Source organism: Lycium barbarum, chromosome 12 (genome assembly GCF_019175385.1).
Source record: "Lycium barbarum isolate Lr01 chromosome 12, ASM1917538v2, whole genome shotgun sequence".
NCBI classification, from domain to species: Eukaryota; Viridiplantae; Streptophyta; class Magnoliopsida; order Solanales; family Solanaceae; genus Lycium; species Lycium barbarum.
The window spans coordinates 103,431,737-103,449,982 of record NC_083348.1 but is presented as its reverse complement, the minus strand read 5'-3'; the positions used below and the strand labels follow the sequence as shown (position 1 = coordinate 103,449,982).

General features: G+C 35.4%; 2 protein-coding genes across 2 annotated transcripts; both read left to right on the top strand.

Annotated features, from left to right (window-relative positions):
• The first annotated feature begins 6,097 nt into the window (after nucleotides 1-6,097).
• Nucleotides 6,098-9,098, top strand: LOC132622641 (uncharacterized). The gene is made up of 7 exons (XM_060337285.1): nucleotides 6,098-6,346; nucleotides 7,347-7,391; nucleotides 7,588-7,738; nucleotides 7,932-8,122; nucleotides 8,342-8,507; nucleotides 8,597-8,760; nucleotides 8,875-9,098. The coding sequence occupies exons 1-7, from the start codon at nucleotides 6,323-6,325 to the stop codon at nucleotides 8,950-8,952; spliced, it is 819 nt and encodes a 272-aa protein (XP_060193268.1). The 5' UTR covers nucleotides 6,098-6,322; the 3' UTR covers nucleotides 8,953-9,098.
• An 8,027-nt stretch (nucleotides 9,099-17,125) lies between these two features.
• On the top strand, nucleotides 17,126-17,911 carry LOC132624755 (uncharacterized). Its single transcript, XM_060339482.1, has one exon. The coding sequence runs from the start codon at nucleotides 17,126-17,128 to the stop codon at nucleotides 17,909-17,911; it is 786 nt and encodes a 261-aa protein (XP_060195465.1).
• The last annotated feature ends 335 nt before the right edge of the window (nucleotides 17,912-18,246 follow it).

Sequence of the window (18,246 nt, the reverse complement as noted above, 5' to 3'; positions counted from 1 at the left end):
CATTAGTTCAGTATGGTATATGGAAAAATCGAACAACCCTACTTGGTGTTCACCATGCCCCCCCCCCTCCCCCGCCCCGCCTCTCCCTTCCCCCCTTTTAAATACAACAACAACAACAACAACAACCCAGTGAAATCCCACATCTTGGGGTCTGGGGAGGGTAGAATGTACGCAGACCTTACTCCTACCAAGGTAGGATGACTGTTTCCGAGAGACCCTCGGCTCAATAGAAGCATAAAAAAGGGAGTCAGATAAGGTTAAAAGATTCAAAACGATATTGTAATGAAATAATGCAAGCGACACAGTAAAACAGGATAATCAAGGAATTCAAAGCGATATGGAAATGCAAATAACGAAAGCGGCACAGATAAAATAGAGTAATCAAAGTACAGAAAGTAGCGAATAATAACATAAATCAGAGCACAAGAAATTATAATGCGCTAATGCGCCTACTAATAAGGAAAGATAACGAGACTTATATACTAGCCTTCTACCCTAATGTGGGTCCTCCACACCTTCCTATCTAAGGTCATGTCCTCGGTAAGCTGTAACTGCGTCATGTCCTGTCTAATCACCTCTCCCCAATATTTCTTTGGCCTACCCCTACCTCTTCTGAAACCATCCATGGCTAACCTCTCACACCTCCGCACTAAGGCATCTATGTCTCTCCTCTTCACATGCCCAAACCATCTCAGTCGCATTTCCCGCATCTTGTCTTCCACCGAGGCCACTCCCACCTTATCCCGAATAGCCTCATTTCTAATCCTGTCGCTCCTAGTGTGCCCACACATCCATCTCAACATTCTCATCTCGGCAACTTTCATCTTTTGAACGTGAGAGATCTTAACTGGCCAACACTCCGCCCTATACAACATAGCCGGTCTAACCACCACTCTGTAGAACTTGCCCTTCAGTTGTGGTGGCACCTTCTTGTCACATAGCACTCCTGAAGCTAGCCTCCATTTCATCCACCCTACCCCAATACGATGTATGACATCATCGTCAATCTCCCCACTGTCTTGCATGATAGACCCAAGGTACTTGAAACTACTTTTCTTTTGGATGGCCTGAGCACCAAGCCTAACTTCCACGCCAACCTCCTGGGGTGTCTCACTGAACTTACACTCTAAGTACTCTGTCTTGGTCCTACTCAGCTTAAATCCTTTAGACTCCAAGGTATGTCTCCAATCCTCCAGCTTAGCGTTAACTCCGCTACGAGTCTCATCGATCAGGACTATGTCGTCCGCGAAAAGCATACACCATGGCACTTCACCTTGAATTTGTCGCGTCAATCTATCCATCACCAAGGCAAATAAAAACGGACTAAGAGCTGATCCTTGATGCAACCCCATCACAACTGGGAAGTGCTCTGAGTCCCCTCCTACTGTCCTTACTCTAATTTTGGCTTCCTCATACATGTCCTTGATCACCCTAATGTATGCTACAGGTACACCTTTAGCCTCCAAACATCTCCATAGGATTTCTCTTGGAACTTTATCGTAAGCCTTTTCTAGGTCGATGAATACCATATGCAAGTCCCTCTTCCTCTCCCTATATTGCTCCACCAGTCTCCTCACAAGATGAATGGCTTCTGTAGTTGAGCGTCCCGGCATAAATCCGAACTGGTTCTCTGAAATAGACACGCCTCTCCTCACCCTCATCTCCACCACTCTTTCCCACACTTTCATAGTATGGCTTAGTAGCTTGATACCTCTATAGTTTTCGCAACTCTGGACATCCCCCTTGTTTTTGTATAGAGGGATCATTACGCTCGACCTCCATTCTTCGGGCATCGTTGCCGTCTTAAAGATGACATTAAACAACCTAGTCAGCCACTCCAAACCTGCCGAGCTCGCGCTCTTCCAAAATTCCCCAGGGATCTCGTCAGGTCCGGTCGCTCTTCCCCTGCGCATCCTACGAACAACACCCTTAACCTCCTCGACCTTAATACTCCTGCAATACCCAAAATCGTGACGCCTCCATGTATGCTCCAAATCTCCCAACACGATGTCTCTCTCCCCTTCTTCATTCAAGAGTTTGTGAAAATATGATTGCCATCTCTGTTTAATGAGAGTCTCCTCTACCAATACTTTTCCATGCTCATCTTTAATGCACTTCACTTGATCCACATCGCGCGCCCTTCTCTCCCGCACCCTGGCTAGCCTGAACAATTTCCTATCCCCACCTTTCTCTTCTAGTTCAGCATAGAGGCGTTCAAAAGCTGCCGTTTTGCCGTCGAAACCGCCGACTTCGCCTCCTTCCTCGCTATCTTATAAAGTTCCCTATTCGTCCACGTCTCCACCTCATCCTTGCTTTCTATCAGCTTCGCATACGCCATCTTCTTTGCTTCCACCTTCCCTTGCACTTCTCCATTCCACCACCAGTCCCCTCGATGCCGACCACGACTACCTGTTGAGACTCCCAACACTTCCCTTGCTACAACCCTAATACAACTAGCCGTCCTATCCCATATACTGGTCGCATCCCCACTACTATCCCAGGCCCTCATATCCTTCAATTTCTCTTCCATCTCCAGGGCACTAGCCGTGGTCAAACTCCCCCATCTGATCCTAGGTCGATCCTCCCCGACCCTCTTCTTCCTCATCATCTTGATCCCTAAATCCATCACCAAGAGCTTATGTCGGGTTGTAAGGTTGTCCCTCGGAATGACCTTACAGTCTTTGCACAAACCTTTATCATCCTTCCTAAGAAGTAAAAAATCTATCTGAGTCTTAGCCGCCGAACTACGGAAGGTTACCAAGTGCTCTTCCTTCTTTGGAAAACTCGAATTGGCTATCACCAACCCAAAAGCTCTTGCGAAATCCAAAAGTGAAACTCCTCCTCCATTTCTGTCCCCGAAGCCAAAGCCTCCATGCACATCATCATAACCTCCCGAAATAGACCCGATGTGCCCATTGAAATCCCCTCCCACGAAAAGTTTCTCAGTAGGCGGTATGCCTCCCACTAACTCGTCCAAATCCTCCCAAAAGCGCCTCTTCTCCTCCTCGCGTAAGCCAGCTTGCGGCGCATAAGCACTAATAATGTTCAAAGTGGTCCCTTCAACGATCACCTTAATCGACATCATCCTATCGTTGACTCTCCTAACCTCCACCACCTGATCCCTTAAATCACTATCTACTAAAATGCCTACCCCATTCCTATACTTCGATCTACCAGAGAACCAAAGCTTATACCCGTCTACCTCCTTAGCTTTAGGTCCTACCCATTTGGTCTCTTGGACACAAGCTATATTAATCTTCCTCCTCTTAAGGATCTTAACTAGCTCTATGGACTTTCCCGTTAACGTCCCAATGTTCCAAGAACCTACTCTCAGTCTAGATGCTCCTTTAACCCACTTACTCCTCCTAACCCTCGTCCCCGTCCCCGTCCCTGAACGAGAACATGACCCTAGTCTACCATCAATAACCAAAGCCACGAAAACGCGTTTGAACTAATAAATTAGTCAAAGGTCTAAAGTCAGCAAAATGTAGCTACAAATGTATGAACAAAGCATAGATATGAGAACCGGAGGTACCAACTCCAGTCGAAATGAACCTGATCGCCGCTGGAAAATACTGTTCACGTCGGAGTACTGTTCACGTCGGGGGTACTGTTCACAGCGAAAAAACCGAAAAAGCTGCCGGAAAAATTCGTCGGCGACTGAGCAGCGGCTATCCGGCAGATAAAAAGGGAAAAAAGGAGAAGAGAAGAAGAAGAGAAGAAGAAAAAGGAAAAAGCGAAAGCAAAGTAAATGTAGCCGGAAAAGTCGCCGGCGTTACCTGGTCGCCGGTATTACCTGAATGTGATAGTGGTCGGAAAAGGATCTGAAATATCAGATATCAGATCTAATCTGATCTGAATGGTAAAGGGAAGAGGAGAGAGAGGAGAGAGCGGAAAGTTATATAACATATAACAAAAACATACTCTCATGCCTGAGTACAAATATTTTCCTAAAGAAAAGTAGATACCACCTCGATACACAATTTATTTGGCCTACTTAAATTTTGTAGTGAATCTGATTATTTGAATTGGATTAACTTTTTGAAAATTATTTGAATTCATTTTGTCAAAATCTGGGAATTGTACATAAAATTAAATTAGCATAAGAATGCTACTGAATGATAAAATTATTTTTCCAAGAAAATAATATATTCAAAAATCAGTCACCTTAAAACGACCATAGAAAAGAAAGCCGGAGCATATTTCACTCAAAGCTAATAGCACAGAATCACTATAACTTTTCTTTTAAAAAAAAAAAAAAAGACATGAGTGCCAAATTAGTTAAAAAAATAAATGGCCGATTGTAATAACTTTCTCAATTTAGTGTTAAGTATCACTATTACCGCAATAGATAAATTGAAATTTATTGGTGTTAAGTGATTTAGAACTCTCATCTCTTTATATTTGTACATTATTGGTCTCCTTGACAAATGGTAAATATTGTTTTCTACTATATTTTGAATCTTAACTCTTGACTTCCTAACTATTCAAAGGAGTAGTTCAAGGTCAAGAGGAGACATATAAATACGACAAAGAAATTAATTTTTTAATCTATTCATTTAATTCAATCCCTTTCACCCCATAAGTTCTTCTGCCAATGCATTGCAGAAAAAAGTAAATGCTTCTCTATACAATTTAACATTGTGTTTCTATTTTGGTTTAATATTTTCTGTAGTTTTAAATGAATTGTTACTCATATATTGTTTCGAGTGTGTCACACACTTGTTAATTTCTACTCCCTCCGTCCCAATTTATGTGATACATTTATTTTTTCGAGAGTCAATTTGACTAAATTTTAAAGCTAAATTGGATTAGATTAACTCAATATTTTAAGTTTAAAATTTATATACTTGAAAACTACATAAAAAGTACTATAAGTTGCAACTTTTCTCATATCAATTTGATGAAAAAATACATCACAAAATATTGGTCAAAGTTTATGCAATTTGGATCTCGGGAAGCGAAAAATATCACATAAATTGGGATAGGGTAAGTACATGTAAACAAGTTTAAAGAGAGGGCACATGGAGTCTTCCACATCCCCAAATAGAAACTCAAAAAGTTCAATTTTAGAGCAAATTAACTACCAATGTCTTTTGTAAGAAAAATATTAAATGCTCAATCACAACTTAATGTCCTACTTAAATTTTGTTGCGAATCCGATTGTTCAAATAATATGAAATTTGATTAGCTTTGTTAGAACTATTTTAATTCATTTTCTCAAAGTCTAGGAACTCTGGGCACTTATTGCATAAGGTAGTGAATCTGATTGTCCAAATACAAATGTGATTAACACTGAAAGCTAATTAAATTCATTTTGACATAGTCCAGAAATTGTGGACACTTACGGATTTAGCATAAGAATTAACATTACTAAATTATAAATTCTTCAGAAAAGGATAAAAAATGTCTCTTGACTATCTCAAAAGGTCTAAACATATCATTCATCCACCTATTTTGCTAAATTTTGGCTCACTTTCGTCCTTATAACCAACAGACCTCCATTTTATTTATTTTTTAATAATTTTTTTTTAAACTTTTGAAATAGTCCAGGGGCATAAATTTACTAACTATATTTGAATTCTAATCACCAAAATGAAATAAGTCGAGTAAATAAATTGTAAAATACGAGTCTAGTATAGTGCAATTGTGAAGAAGTACTAGCTATAAAAACATATCAGTTACAATATATGTATAAAATCAATCATCTCAAATTTTCCATAAAACAACATAATTGTCGCGTATTATACTCAAAATTAAAACACACGAAAAACTACAAAATAATAATAATAATAATAATAATAATAATAATAATAATAATAAGACATAAATGCTAAAAGTGAAAGAATTAAATGATAAATTTTAAATAACTTTCTCAATTAGTGTTAAAATATCACTATTACCACAACAATAAAAGGAAATTCTTCGCAATAATTGATTTAATATTCTCGTATGTTCAGACCATTGCACTTTAAAATATCTTATGGTCTTACTTTGACAAATAATAAATTTGAATTGCCGAAATTGAACAAACATAGTTCTCAAATAACAGCTCAGCAGCCATGATTGCACATATAAAATGCTCCACTGATGGATTCACTTCTTTAGTGTGATTTCACATTTTCAGGAAAATATGTAAGCGGCCAAGAGGAGATATTTGAACCAATATAGGCGATAGGTGATATTGTTTTGCTTCTTCACTTAGTTCAAGATTTTAAGAAAATAGATCAGTTGCAGATAGGAGACATATAAAGTGATTGAGACAATACTGATTTGCTTCTTCGTTTTATTCAATTCATTTTTGCTAGTTAATTTTCTTACAATGAAGGACTCGGATTCGGTGATGGTGAGTTTGATTCTATCCAAATCTCATTTTGTATTTAATTTTATTTTTCCTCTTTTTGCCCCCGCGTTCACCTATATATTGTTAGTTCGACTTTTGCCAATGTCACTGCTTATTAGAGACACTAGCTCAGGTATGCAATTCTCTTTTGATTTATTTTCCCCTTTGTTTTCCTGGTTCTGAATTATGGACCAACAACAACAAGATTGACAACTGCTTGATTTTTTCCTTTTTCTTTTTCTCTTTTTTCATTTTGTTTCATTTATCTATTAGAGTATAACGTGTATTGATATGTATGAACAACCTCATTCAAATCCAATAATTTGTTGCAAGTGCTCACATCTCACACAAAGGTTACAAAAAACATATATCCGGTTAAATTTGGTATAAAAATGCTTGGTCCCACATTTTGCCTCCTTCTCTTCGTTGTAATATCAATTTTTTCTAAGTTGAGTTCTAGATTTTGATTTGATGGTTGCACATACTAATGGTTTATGTCTTTGTTCCACAATTTTGTATGAATATATGCTAGATCTAAATTTAATATTCACATAAGCAAAGCATAAAGATGATTGAAAAAAAAAAATCTCCCTTTTTTCGAGAAGAAATTTCACGATTTGACCTTCAAGTGGACTGGTCTTTAATTTTGCTTTTAAAAATCGAGTTTATGCCGAGCGAGATATAAGTTTGTTAAGGACACGAGGCGTAACTTGTGGGATATTATGATACGAAAATATAAATTCATGTCCGGCAAAAAAGTTGTTTGCATCAAGGGGAAAAAACTAAAGAGTAAAGACCAGCACATAATAGGGCCAAAAGTGCAAATGATCGATCCATACTCACATAAAAATGAAGCGGAGTATTTATTTTTTTTCCTCAGTTTTCTATAATTTCATTTGTTTCCCACTTTGAACTCATTAGTATGGAGGGAGATCTTACTATGTGTGAGCATGATTGTGAATTTAAATAATTGGTTAGTCTTGCTTTTTGTATCTAATTTCAGGCGAGTACAATGTTAAGTTCCAATAGTATTGACCTCACCATTAAGGTAATTCATACCCACTTATTTCCTCTTTTTCTTTGTTTTCAATTTATGAATCATCTCTAATTAATTTCGGAAGACTATAATCAACAAGATTAATGAAAACTCTTTTACTTGTTCCACCATAGTTTCGAAGTCATTTTACTATTCCTATATTCTTTTTTCACTCAACTTTTATTATCAATATATTTCTTATCTCCAGCCACTTGACAAAAATAAAGAGCAAACTTATAAAGAGGTGACACAAAATGAGATATGTGAAGAACATAACGGAAGCAAAAAACAAAAGGAGCTAGATGAATCTTTCGAGCAAGTAATACCTCAAAATCAACAACAAGAAGACGACAACAATGGTATTAAATTTACAATTGACTCATATTAATTATATTTTTCTAAAAAAAACTGGATGCGAACGTAGATCCAAATCCTAATTTTTAAATCTATGGATGCAGAGTATTTTTTCATTCATTACGTATAAGATAACTTATAATTCATTTCATGTATAAATCATTCCATCTCATTAATTCGGCAATGCGTGATTTTCAGGTGAGTTTGAGCTCAATATTGTCACAAGTAAAGATAGTCTCTCGGATAATGTAGATGATACTCTAAGGGAAAATAACATTGATGGTGGCTCAAAACTTCCCGTAAGTGAAGAAAAAGATGAAAACTACTACCGCTTGAAACAAGGGTTACCAAGGAGCACAAAATTCTGTTCCATTATTAACATTTACAAGGTGATTATATTCATATATTATGTGTCTATTTACTTGCTGGATAATTTTGCTTTAAAACTAGCATATTATAATTAATTTTTTTTCAACAAATTTTCAGTATTGTTTAACAGTAGTTTATCATTCGTTCTCTTCTTTTAGCACTTTTGATGTGAAATTGGACTATATAGAAAGACTGTTAAACTTATTAATTATCTCATCAAGTTCCCTTTCATTTCACAGCGCACGAATAGGCTCTCATCACCTGAAGTTGAATATAATTGGAGTCGCCCAAGTACTCTAGATAACAAAAAATCTAAAGTACATAAAGAAGGCAAAACAGGAAAAGATCAAGAGGGAACTTTGGAGGAGACACTCCCTGATAAACAAAAGCAAAAAGTTATCCATGGTACGTAATTTATTAATTAATTCTATATTTTATAATTGAATTATACTATTATTTATTTTATTTTTCATTTGGTAATGCATGCTTTTTAGGTGATTTTGAGAGCCTTGGTGAAGATAGTCTGGTGAATAATTCTAAGCATAGCTTAACGGACAATAACGCTGATAATACATATGAAAAAATAGATGAAGACTGCCATGTAAATGAGGGAATACCAAAGAATACGATATCTAATTCCCTTTGTATACTCGCAAAGGTAATCGATCTACACTTATGTCTATCTACATGAATTTTTCGTCGAACACGCTCATTGTATTCCACAATATATCTTCTATCTATCATTTATTAAAAAAACAAAGTGAATTTACAGGTCGCGATTTCTAAAGATCGCAATGAAAGCAACACAAGAAATGATCAAAAAGATGTTTTTGAGGAGGAACTAACATGAACAACAAGAAGAAGACATCAATGGTACTTAAGGAATTTTACATCTTACAATTGACACTTATGTTAATTTTTTGACTTTTCTGGTTGAAAGGTAGAGACGGATCCTAAATTTTAAACCAATACGTGCAAAGTAATTGAAACTCTTGATGTAAATGGCACAAAACATAGTTGTAGCCTAAAATGCAGTCATTAGATTAAAGCTCCAATTGCATTTTTTGAACTTATAATTTGTTCCATGTCTATCATATCATCTCATGTGGTTACACATAATTTTCAGTTGAGTCTGAGGTCAATAAAGTCACATGTGAAGATAGCCTCCCGGATAATACTGTTTGTATTTTAAATGACAATAACGCCAATTATGGCTCGAAACTTTTGACAAGAGACGAAAGAGATGGAAATTACTATGTCACACAAGGAATCCCGAGAAGTAAAAAATTTGGTTCCATCATTAACCTCTATGAGGTAATTCATATAAACCTTTTGTCTATCTTCTTCTGTTAACATTAAGTATTTTCAACAAGTTTCTCATATTGTTCAATAATAGTTTGCTTCTTTTTTTTTTTTTTTGGTTCTTAGATATTTGACAAAATAAAAAAATGGTAAATTATTTTGATTATCTCATCATGTTTTCGCGCATTCCACAGTGTACTAACAGACTCTCAGCAGTTGAAGATGAATATAATTGGAATCTTCCAACTGAGGAAGATCCAAATATGATCCTCTCAACAAAAGAAGGTTCAAGTATCATAACAAATAAAAAGAATGTTGGTTGTAAGAGAAAATGGAGAGCAAACCAAAAGGGCAACGGAGAAAAGGATGCTACAACTTCTTCCACCTAGCTCCAAGATTGTATTTTAATCATCTTTTTGAATATTTAACAGTATCAATTCATTTACAATATTAAATATAATTCGCCTTATATACTTTGTCAACTACTTCTTCAATTGTTCTTTATTATCTACCCTTTACAAAAGTTTATTTGCAAAATTTGTACAAGAATGGGGTGAGCTCTCTCAAGGGAAAAAAATTCACATTCAATATTTTGTACCAAATTAATAAATGTGAGTTTTTTTATTCGTGAGAAGACTCCAAATATAATACTGCGTTTAAATTCCGGTTAACTAAACATAAGGTCGTCGAACTTATAGTATTATTGTAGAAAAGTCATCAAGTCTAACCATAAAAGCAATCAGCTCTCACTAGAAAGTTCCTATTCTGATTTAAAATTCTTTTATAACTTAAAAAACTCTCACCCAAATAAAGTGTCTTCTGACTCAGCCTGACCCAACTTTTTTAACTTTTATAAGCCAACGTTAAAGAGTTCTTCGGTTAATTGTATATATCCAGGTGTGTCTCCCATCCTTCTCAATCTCCGAATTATCTAGTTTAATCACTATATCACCCTATCAATTCAGGCATAATGTAAGTTAAAGCCATACCATTGCTATTCCTTGCAAATTATCCAACCCAGGGTGACTCTAATAGCTCGTCATCTTCAACATTCCCTTTTTCTTTCTAGGTCTTCTATGTGCCATACATCTTCCTCCAATAATGGAAAAACTCGATCAATGCACATTTAGCTTAACCTTTGCCCGAGGCCATAAGAGGAGAAAGATAAGTTTGAATAGCTTTGCTTGATTAGTTTTTTCATTATACATTATAACCGTTTCGGAAGGGAGATGACGACGCCAAAGTGCATAGAAAAATTTTCTCGTACTTAGTCAAATTCTAGTATAGTTTAAGATATTGTCCCATAGAGATTGGAACCACCTAGGTTACATATGTGTATTGTCTTGGTTACTATTTAAGAGAATCAAATTGATGAAAGGAAAGGTTTTGAAATTATAAATTACTTAAAATAAAACAAACAACTTATTAGAAAATTTAAAAAGAAAAGAGGTGGGATTCGTTGAATTCACTTGGTTCAATTATAATAAAATCTTATTCTAGTATATTCCACAAAAGAATAGGAAAACTTAATTGACTTGATTTGTGTTATGAGGACTAAAGACCTCTTGCGATTAGCGCTTAAAATCAATAAACTTATTTGAGTCAGCCCCTCCGCGAGAATTAGAACTGAAAGAAATATAATAGAGACCCCTCAAATCATTAAACTTATTTGAGTCAATCTCTCCGTGATAATTAGGACCGAAAGAAATAAGATAACAATTTTAAACCAACAAAATTATTTGAATTAATCCGTCCATGAGAATTATGACTAAAATAAATAATATTGAGATTTTTGAATCAATAAACTAGCTTGAATTAATCCCTCCGTGAGAATTAGGACTAACAGAAGCAAGATCAAAGATTTGAATATCAAGACATGGAACAAAATTAAAGTAAAGATAATCATTATAACATCAAACCAAGCTTCTTCAACTATCCCAACAAAAAGAAACTACTCCATTAAGAAGTATGTAAGAAAGAAATTAAAATAAAATACTACTCCTACAAATATAAATAAAAGAAGAGAAATAGAGCAAAGACTATTTCTTATGTCTTTCTCAAAATTGGTTTAGATCTCTTCTAAGCACAGTGATGCCTCTATTTATAGGAAAATATAGTGTTCTCCCCCTACGAATGCATTCCTTGAAGTAGTGCTCATATCTGTGACCTTACTTGACGGGTGTGAGTATGAAAGTGGTGGTCACACCCGTGGATTTTAACACTTGACGGGTGTGAGTATGAAAGTGGAGATCACACCCGTGGATTTCAACACTTGACGGGTATGAGTATGAAAATGGCGGTCACACCCGTGGATTTTACAACTTCTTTCTTGATGCCAACACTTGACGGGTGTGAAGATGAAAGTGTGGTCACACCCGTGAATTTTGCAACGTCTCCCAATGTTGTGTTTATGTAATTCCCACGTGTGAAATTTCACAGTTGTAAACATGGACTTGTGGTTGCACCCATGAGATATTTTCTTATCTCTTTGGCATTTGTTTATTTTTCACGGTTGTAAACATGAACTTTGTGGTTGCACCCATGAGATATTTTCTTATCTCTTTGGCATTTGCTTATTTTTCATTCTTCCGAGAAATTCTTTTTGCTGTAAGATTCTGTCAGAAAATATGCGAGAATAAAATATAATTATTCATGTTTTATTTTACAACTTATTTTTTTATATATAAAATTACATGAATAATTTACACCCATCAGAAGAACACTGTACTTTTTCTTAATAAATCTCTTACTTTAGTTCAAATAACTCCTGGTTAGCCTACTCTTAAGTGGGTTTAATTATGCAGAGCAAATTCAGGTCATGAGCAAATTAGCATTTAACAAGGAACCAAAAGAAAGAATAACTAAAAGAATAGTTTAAATACAATCTTGCCCCTAGAGCATCAATCCCTGAAATTAGCAATAACTCAATTATTTAATTAACTAAGGAAAAAGTTTCAAATTTCTCCCTAACCTTTTGGGATTCATGTTGCATATCTCTTCCGATAATCTATTGGCCATTGGACCTCTCACGAGTTACATCATTCGTCTCAATTATGCCCCTAGAACGTGGAAAAGTGTTCTACTTTGACTGACACAATAATTATTGCATAGGCGTTAATATATTTAAATCTTTTTAATTGCCGAGGAGTACTATATTTTCATATTTCCAATTGTTCAAAAACATACAATAACTACTGCATTAAATTATTGCATTTGCCACAAAATGTGCATGATCTATCTACTTAGCATATATAAGTCACAATTGTTAGAAAAGGATCAAAAAGTATAGGCAACAAGAATAATATTGCTAGTACATCATGTCTCGCTAAGGAAAGATTACGTCTCCAATAGGATTAAATTATTATGATTCAGGGTAACTCATAGATGAAATGAATTTCAATTAAGCATGTATAACTCTTATCACGGTTGTGTGCGTGTACATTATTTATTTGACCTAAACTCGATAGCTAGAAGCTAATGAAGATTAAGTTAATGAAGGAAACAACAAAGAATAACGTTCAACATAATCAAAAAATTAGTTTAGGGAAAAGAGATAAGCACAGTCCAAATAATCGACATGTTGGTAAGTTGTGTTAGTCTTCTAATTAATTTTATAGCTTCCCTTTGTTTGCTAGAATAACTTTATCTCTCTTGAATGCATTTTTCTTTTCTAATAATTTACTTAATTTGAAGCACAGTACTCCTGAACAATTACTATATTTAAATAGTTTTGAAGAATTAAAAAGTTACAAATATACCCGACATGCATGACTTCCACTTCCACTGTGTCAATCAAATTAGATAAATTTTTCATGGTATAAAACCTGAGAGGGACAATTCTTGTATGTTTGAGGCAAAAAATAACGATAGAAATCTTTTGAGCTAATAGGTTAACAAAGGACATAAATAAGATAAATCCCAGACTTTAGGGGTGTATTTGACCATATATCCCACTAATTAAACAAGCCCAAATGATTTTAGTTTTAGAAAAGAAAAAAAAAAGAAAAAGAGAAAGAGCGAGGGTTAAAAGATATATATTCGTAAATAATTACATCCAAAAACCCCACACTGAGGAATAGAAACATCCCTCTCCCTCTCTCTCGATATATAGTTACATACTCCATATAATAGAGATATCAACTATTACAAACGCAGAGATCAGCTATCAATATATATATACACACTCTCTCTCTCTCCTCCATATTTAATTTATACATTTATAGTTAATGAAGAAATCTACGTCTTCGTCAAAGGCGAAAATTAGAGGAATGCAAACGGAACCAACGACGGCGGAGATGAAGGCGGCGTTACAGCTTATTCATCTCAGCCGCGATTCCGACGACAGCGACAACTCAAAAGTAGTGACTGTAGAAGAAGAAGAAGAAGAAAGCAGCCATGTTTACAGAATGAAGAAAAGGAAGTTTCCATCCATCTCATCTATTTATCAGGTCAGCAATAAATATATAAAAGTAAGTTTTGGTCCAGTATAATTAATTTCTATATACACAGATGATATTCTTGTTAAAGCTTGCAGTTTCAACAAAACTTTCTGGAAGCAAGCAGCAAATAATATTATTAGCTAAATATATATTCTGGTTTTGGGTTTAATATGTTGCGTTATTGATCATCATCTCGTTTTTGTGATCGACGATTAGTACGTACTGGTGTTACATATCAATATTGAAGGGTATAATGGGTTATCTAAGAATTAATCTGTACGTATGATTACGATATCGGATATACTATCATTTAAGATGATCTCAAGTCTTGGCTCCGAAACCAATTTGTTCTTCTTTTGCCTTCTCTCTAACATAATATAATGTGAGTATATTGATATGTGCGAATTATAATAATATATCTTAAAGGATAATGATGCGAGTAGTGGCTCGAAACTTCCGATAAGAGATAAAGAAGATCGCCGTTTGAAGCCAGGAATACCGAAGAGCATAAAATTTCGTTCCATCATTGACCTCTACAAGGTGATTCAAGCCTTCTGTTTATTTCGTCTTATTATAGCTATATCTAACAATTCTCAGTAGGTAGTTATATCCTCTTATGTTATGATAGGATTGGAATTTTTATCACTTTTTAGTTGTACGAGATGTATAAATTGATTTGAATTTCCTTTAAGACAGTGATATTCAGGTCAAGTTGCGTGTTTCTTAGTTATTTCACCACACTTGTAATTTTGGACTTTGTGCAATATGGATTTATGCAATATTATTTTGACATAGATAAGATTGCGTGAATTGAAAAATATGAAAATATTTTCAGTCTATTGATCTTATACTATATACCAAGGTAAAGATTTTTTTTTTTTAATGTTTAAAATATTCTTGTTTAAAACTAGTTTATAAGTATTTGCTCATCAATAGTTTGTTCATTCTTCCTTCTTTCTTATCAGGTTTCTTTAGCGAAATTTGGATATTTTTATTTTGCCTTTTACAAAATTAAAAAATAAATTTTTTTATTAGCTGATCAAGTTTCCCTGCATTGCACAGTGTACTAATAGGCTATCACCAGTTGAGGATGAATGTAATTGGAGTATCCCTGCTAGAAAAGGTCCTAATATGAATATCTCAACCAAAGAAGATTCAAGCATCGGAACCAACAAAAAGAATGCAAAAATGTAAGTGTATTATGGTATGATGTAAAATGTTTTTCGTGAAATATATTTTCATATAAAAATATTTTACATCGAAAAAACTATTTTTGCTCTCTTGATCATTTTCCAGTTTGAGTGAGCGTAAAGGTCGATGAAATATGTCAGTCCATGGTTGAGGATGAGTGTGGATAGCATTGAGTGTCAAATCTGAACTACGTCTAAATGTTAGCTAAACAAATGTATGAGTAAGAGTTTGGACTATTTGTTTATAAATAACTTTTGTCATGATATAAGAAAATTTTCGACTAAAACTCTTTTTTTTAGCAAAAATATTTCAAGTTGTACGTAAAACTGAAAACAAGCAGTTTCTGCCTTTCTGGATCTTTTAGCATAAATATTCTATGGTTTTATATCATTATTAATTAGTTGATCTCTATTTAAATGTATGGTCAATTTCTTGACTCTTTGTTGCACTGAGGTTTTCATTCCATCGATCTAAATCTACTTGTTTTTTTACTTGATTGTCAGATCGTGAATCAGATGGAGAAATAGTGGACAAAAATTGGCTCTGTGAGTAAACGAAAGCTTCGTCCGATTGTTGATATATAACTAACATCAGAAGTTGCAGCATTTATGGCTAGTTTTTTAATATTAATTAAAGTTTGTGGGTTGATTTTTGGAAGTTTTGGGGATTTCAGGTTTCTGGAGAATTGCATGCAGCGGTGTGTAATTCTTAGTTCACAATAACTGAAAGTTTAATACTAGTAGTAAGAATTAGACTTTTCCATCTTATCAGTATTGAGATTATTTTAGTCTTTCCCTCTATATTGTCATTGTTCAGGATATTGTGAAAAGTTGTTTTGCTTTTCGCAAGTGCTGAATTCTTTGAAAAAGCTTCTAAAAGCCTATATATTAACCAAAAACAATATAAAAGCACTTTTGAGGTGGGAACTCTTCCAGAAGTTTAAAGATTAATTTAGACTCAACCAGTAATTTGAAATTTCATTTTTAAGGATAGCGCACTACAAGAAAATAAGAATACGACGCGTTTTATTTAGTGATAAAATATCGTAAAACTAACGACATTTGACACAAAATAACAACCATGTTTGGTACAAAATGTTGTAAAAGACGACATTTGATACAAAATGTCGCAAAAACGACATTTACAAATGTCATTTCAAATATCATATTACTCGTCGATAGTACTAATGTTTGGAAATTTCTCTAATTTTAAAAAAAAATATTACATAACTCTTTATATTTAACACTAGAAAAGAATTACTAGATGGACAAATATTAGTAGTAGTTATATGCATTCTACAAATGAATTTGGAACTAACAAGCGTGGTTAAATTATTTGCTTAAGTAAAGGTAAATTGTAAAATTAGAATAGTTGAACTACTGACCATTTCTACCAATACAAAAATAACTAGTATATATAGAATTGATTAAGGATACTCTCTCCTCTCTCCTCTCTCCTCTCCCCTCTCTCCTCTCTCTAACGGTGAAACCCTAGAATAGGTGTACCATGGTAGTGTGACTACGGTATCGCCACCGCCGACATGGCGGGAGGTCGTAAAAAGACACAGAACAACCAAGCGGATGTTCAGGTGGTCAAAGGGATTCGTGGTCCACGGGTTACTGAAGTAGAACCAACGTCAAAGGGGACAGGAGTGGCTATATTGAGCTCTGGTGGTATTACCTTGAATGACGTCCAATTGGACATGGCAAGGTTAGGGGTGATGATTACACCGCCGAACATGGCGAACTCGAAGGTACCAAATGCAAGTGGAATGACAAATGGGGGCCAAAAACATAGCACAGCTCCTCCAAAAGGGATGACTGGTGGCAAGCAGGTCACAGATCCTTCATTTGCCGTGATGAATCAAGCACCGGCAACTGCAAATACGCAAAGAAGACTTGAACTTACTCAAGAGACTCCAAAACTTGCGGATCCAGAAGCCGAGAAGACTTGGGAAAATCTGTTTACGGGCAACAAACTGGCATCAAAAGTTACGTCGTTGCAGTTTATTGCTCTGGTGATTAAAGAGGGGGTAAAATTGGTACAATTTGATAGGAGGTTGCAAAAGGGATGGAAAAGTGGCAATCGTCGATGATTCTATATGTTGTGGGGGATTCCCCATCTATTGGAGCTGTAAATCGATTTTTGGCTAGTCAATGGGATTTTGCTTCAAAGCCAGCCATCTACTACCACAATGATGGATACTTTGTGATCAAGTTCCATTGTTGTGATGATAGAGATCAGGTTATGCGGTCAGGTCCCCATATGATCAATAATAGGCCAGTGATTTTAAAGCCGTGGAGTGCTCACTTCAATTTTAGTGACGAGATCTTGAAGACAATCCCCCTATGGGTAAGGTTCCCTAATCTCCTGTTGAATTGTTGGGAACCTGATTCACTTAGTCGTCTTGCTAGTGGACTAGGTACTCCTCTTTGTGCTGATGAGTGTACCTTAAAAATGGAAAGGATTTCTTATGCTCGGGTGCTAATAGAAATGGACATTACTGTCCCTCTACCCACATCAGTTAAAATCCTTGATTCGAGTGGTAAAACATTTGACCAGGTTGTGGACTATGAGTGGTGGCCTCAATACTGTCCTGTTTGTTGCCAAATTGGGCACGTATGCCCAGTGCAGCCACCCAAAAAGGTTCAACCCAAGCAGAACAAAAGAGAACCAAGGAAAACTGCACAGGTTTGGCATGGGAAGGTACAACAACAACCGGCCAAGGACGTGGTAGTGAACGCTGAGAGTGCTTCTCATCCTACTGTGAATAAGGGATGGATGCAAGTCCATGGAAAGGCAGCTGGAAAAAAACCAGTGCCGAATCCTACAGAAGAGCAGCTAGAGGTGGATATAAGTAATGATTTCACACACTGAGGGTTACCACATTCCAGCAGGTATTTGAAGCTGCTTTCAATCGTGTGCAGAGCCAGTGTAGTTCTAGCAGGGGTACTAAACCCCCTGACCCCCCTAATCCTTCCAAATGAAAGTTGCAACATGGAATGTGAGGGAGTTCAATAAGCTTCATAAGCATAAAGAGTGTGAACACCTAATTTTTGACCGAACATAAGTTTTTACACCATTTTTAGCGTTTAAATATTTATTTTAGGTTTAATTAAATATTTTAATTTTTGTTTCATTTTTAGTAAGTCTTACTTTTAAAAGATCGAAAGCTACAAAAATAGAATCACATTTTAGGATAATTTTTGTTT

Coding starts and splice junctions, on each gene's coding strand:
- LOC132624755 (XM_060339482.1), top strand. CDS start 17,126: ATGATTCTATATGTTGTGGGGGATTCCCCATCTATTGGAGCTGTAAAT.
- LOC132622641 (XM_060337285.1), top strand. CDS start 6,323: ATGAAGGACTCGGATTCGGTGATG. Junction 8,123..8,341: donor CCATTATTAACATTTACAAG/GTGATTATATTC, acceptor TTCATTTCACAG/CGCACGAATAGGCTCTCATC. Junction 8,761..8,874: donor CCCTTTGTATACTCGCAAAG/GTAATCGATCTA, acceptor GTGAATTTACAG/GTCGCGATTTCTAAAGATCG.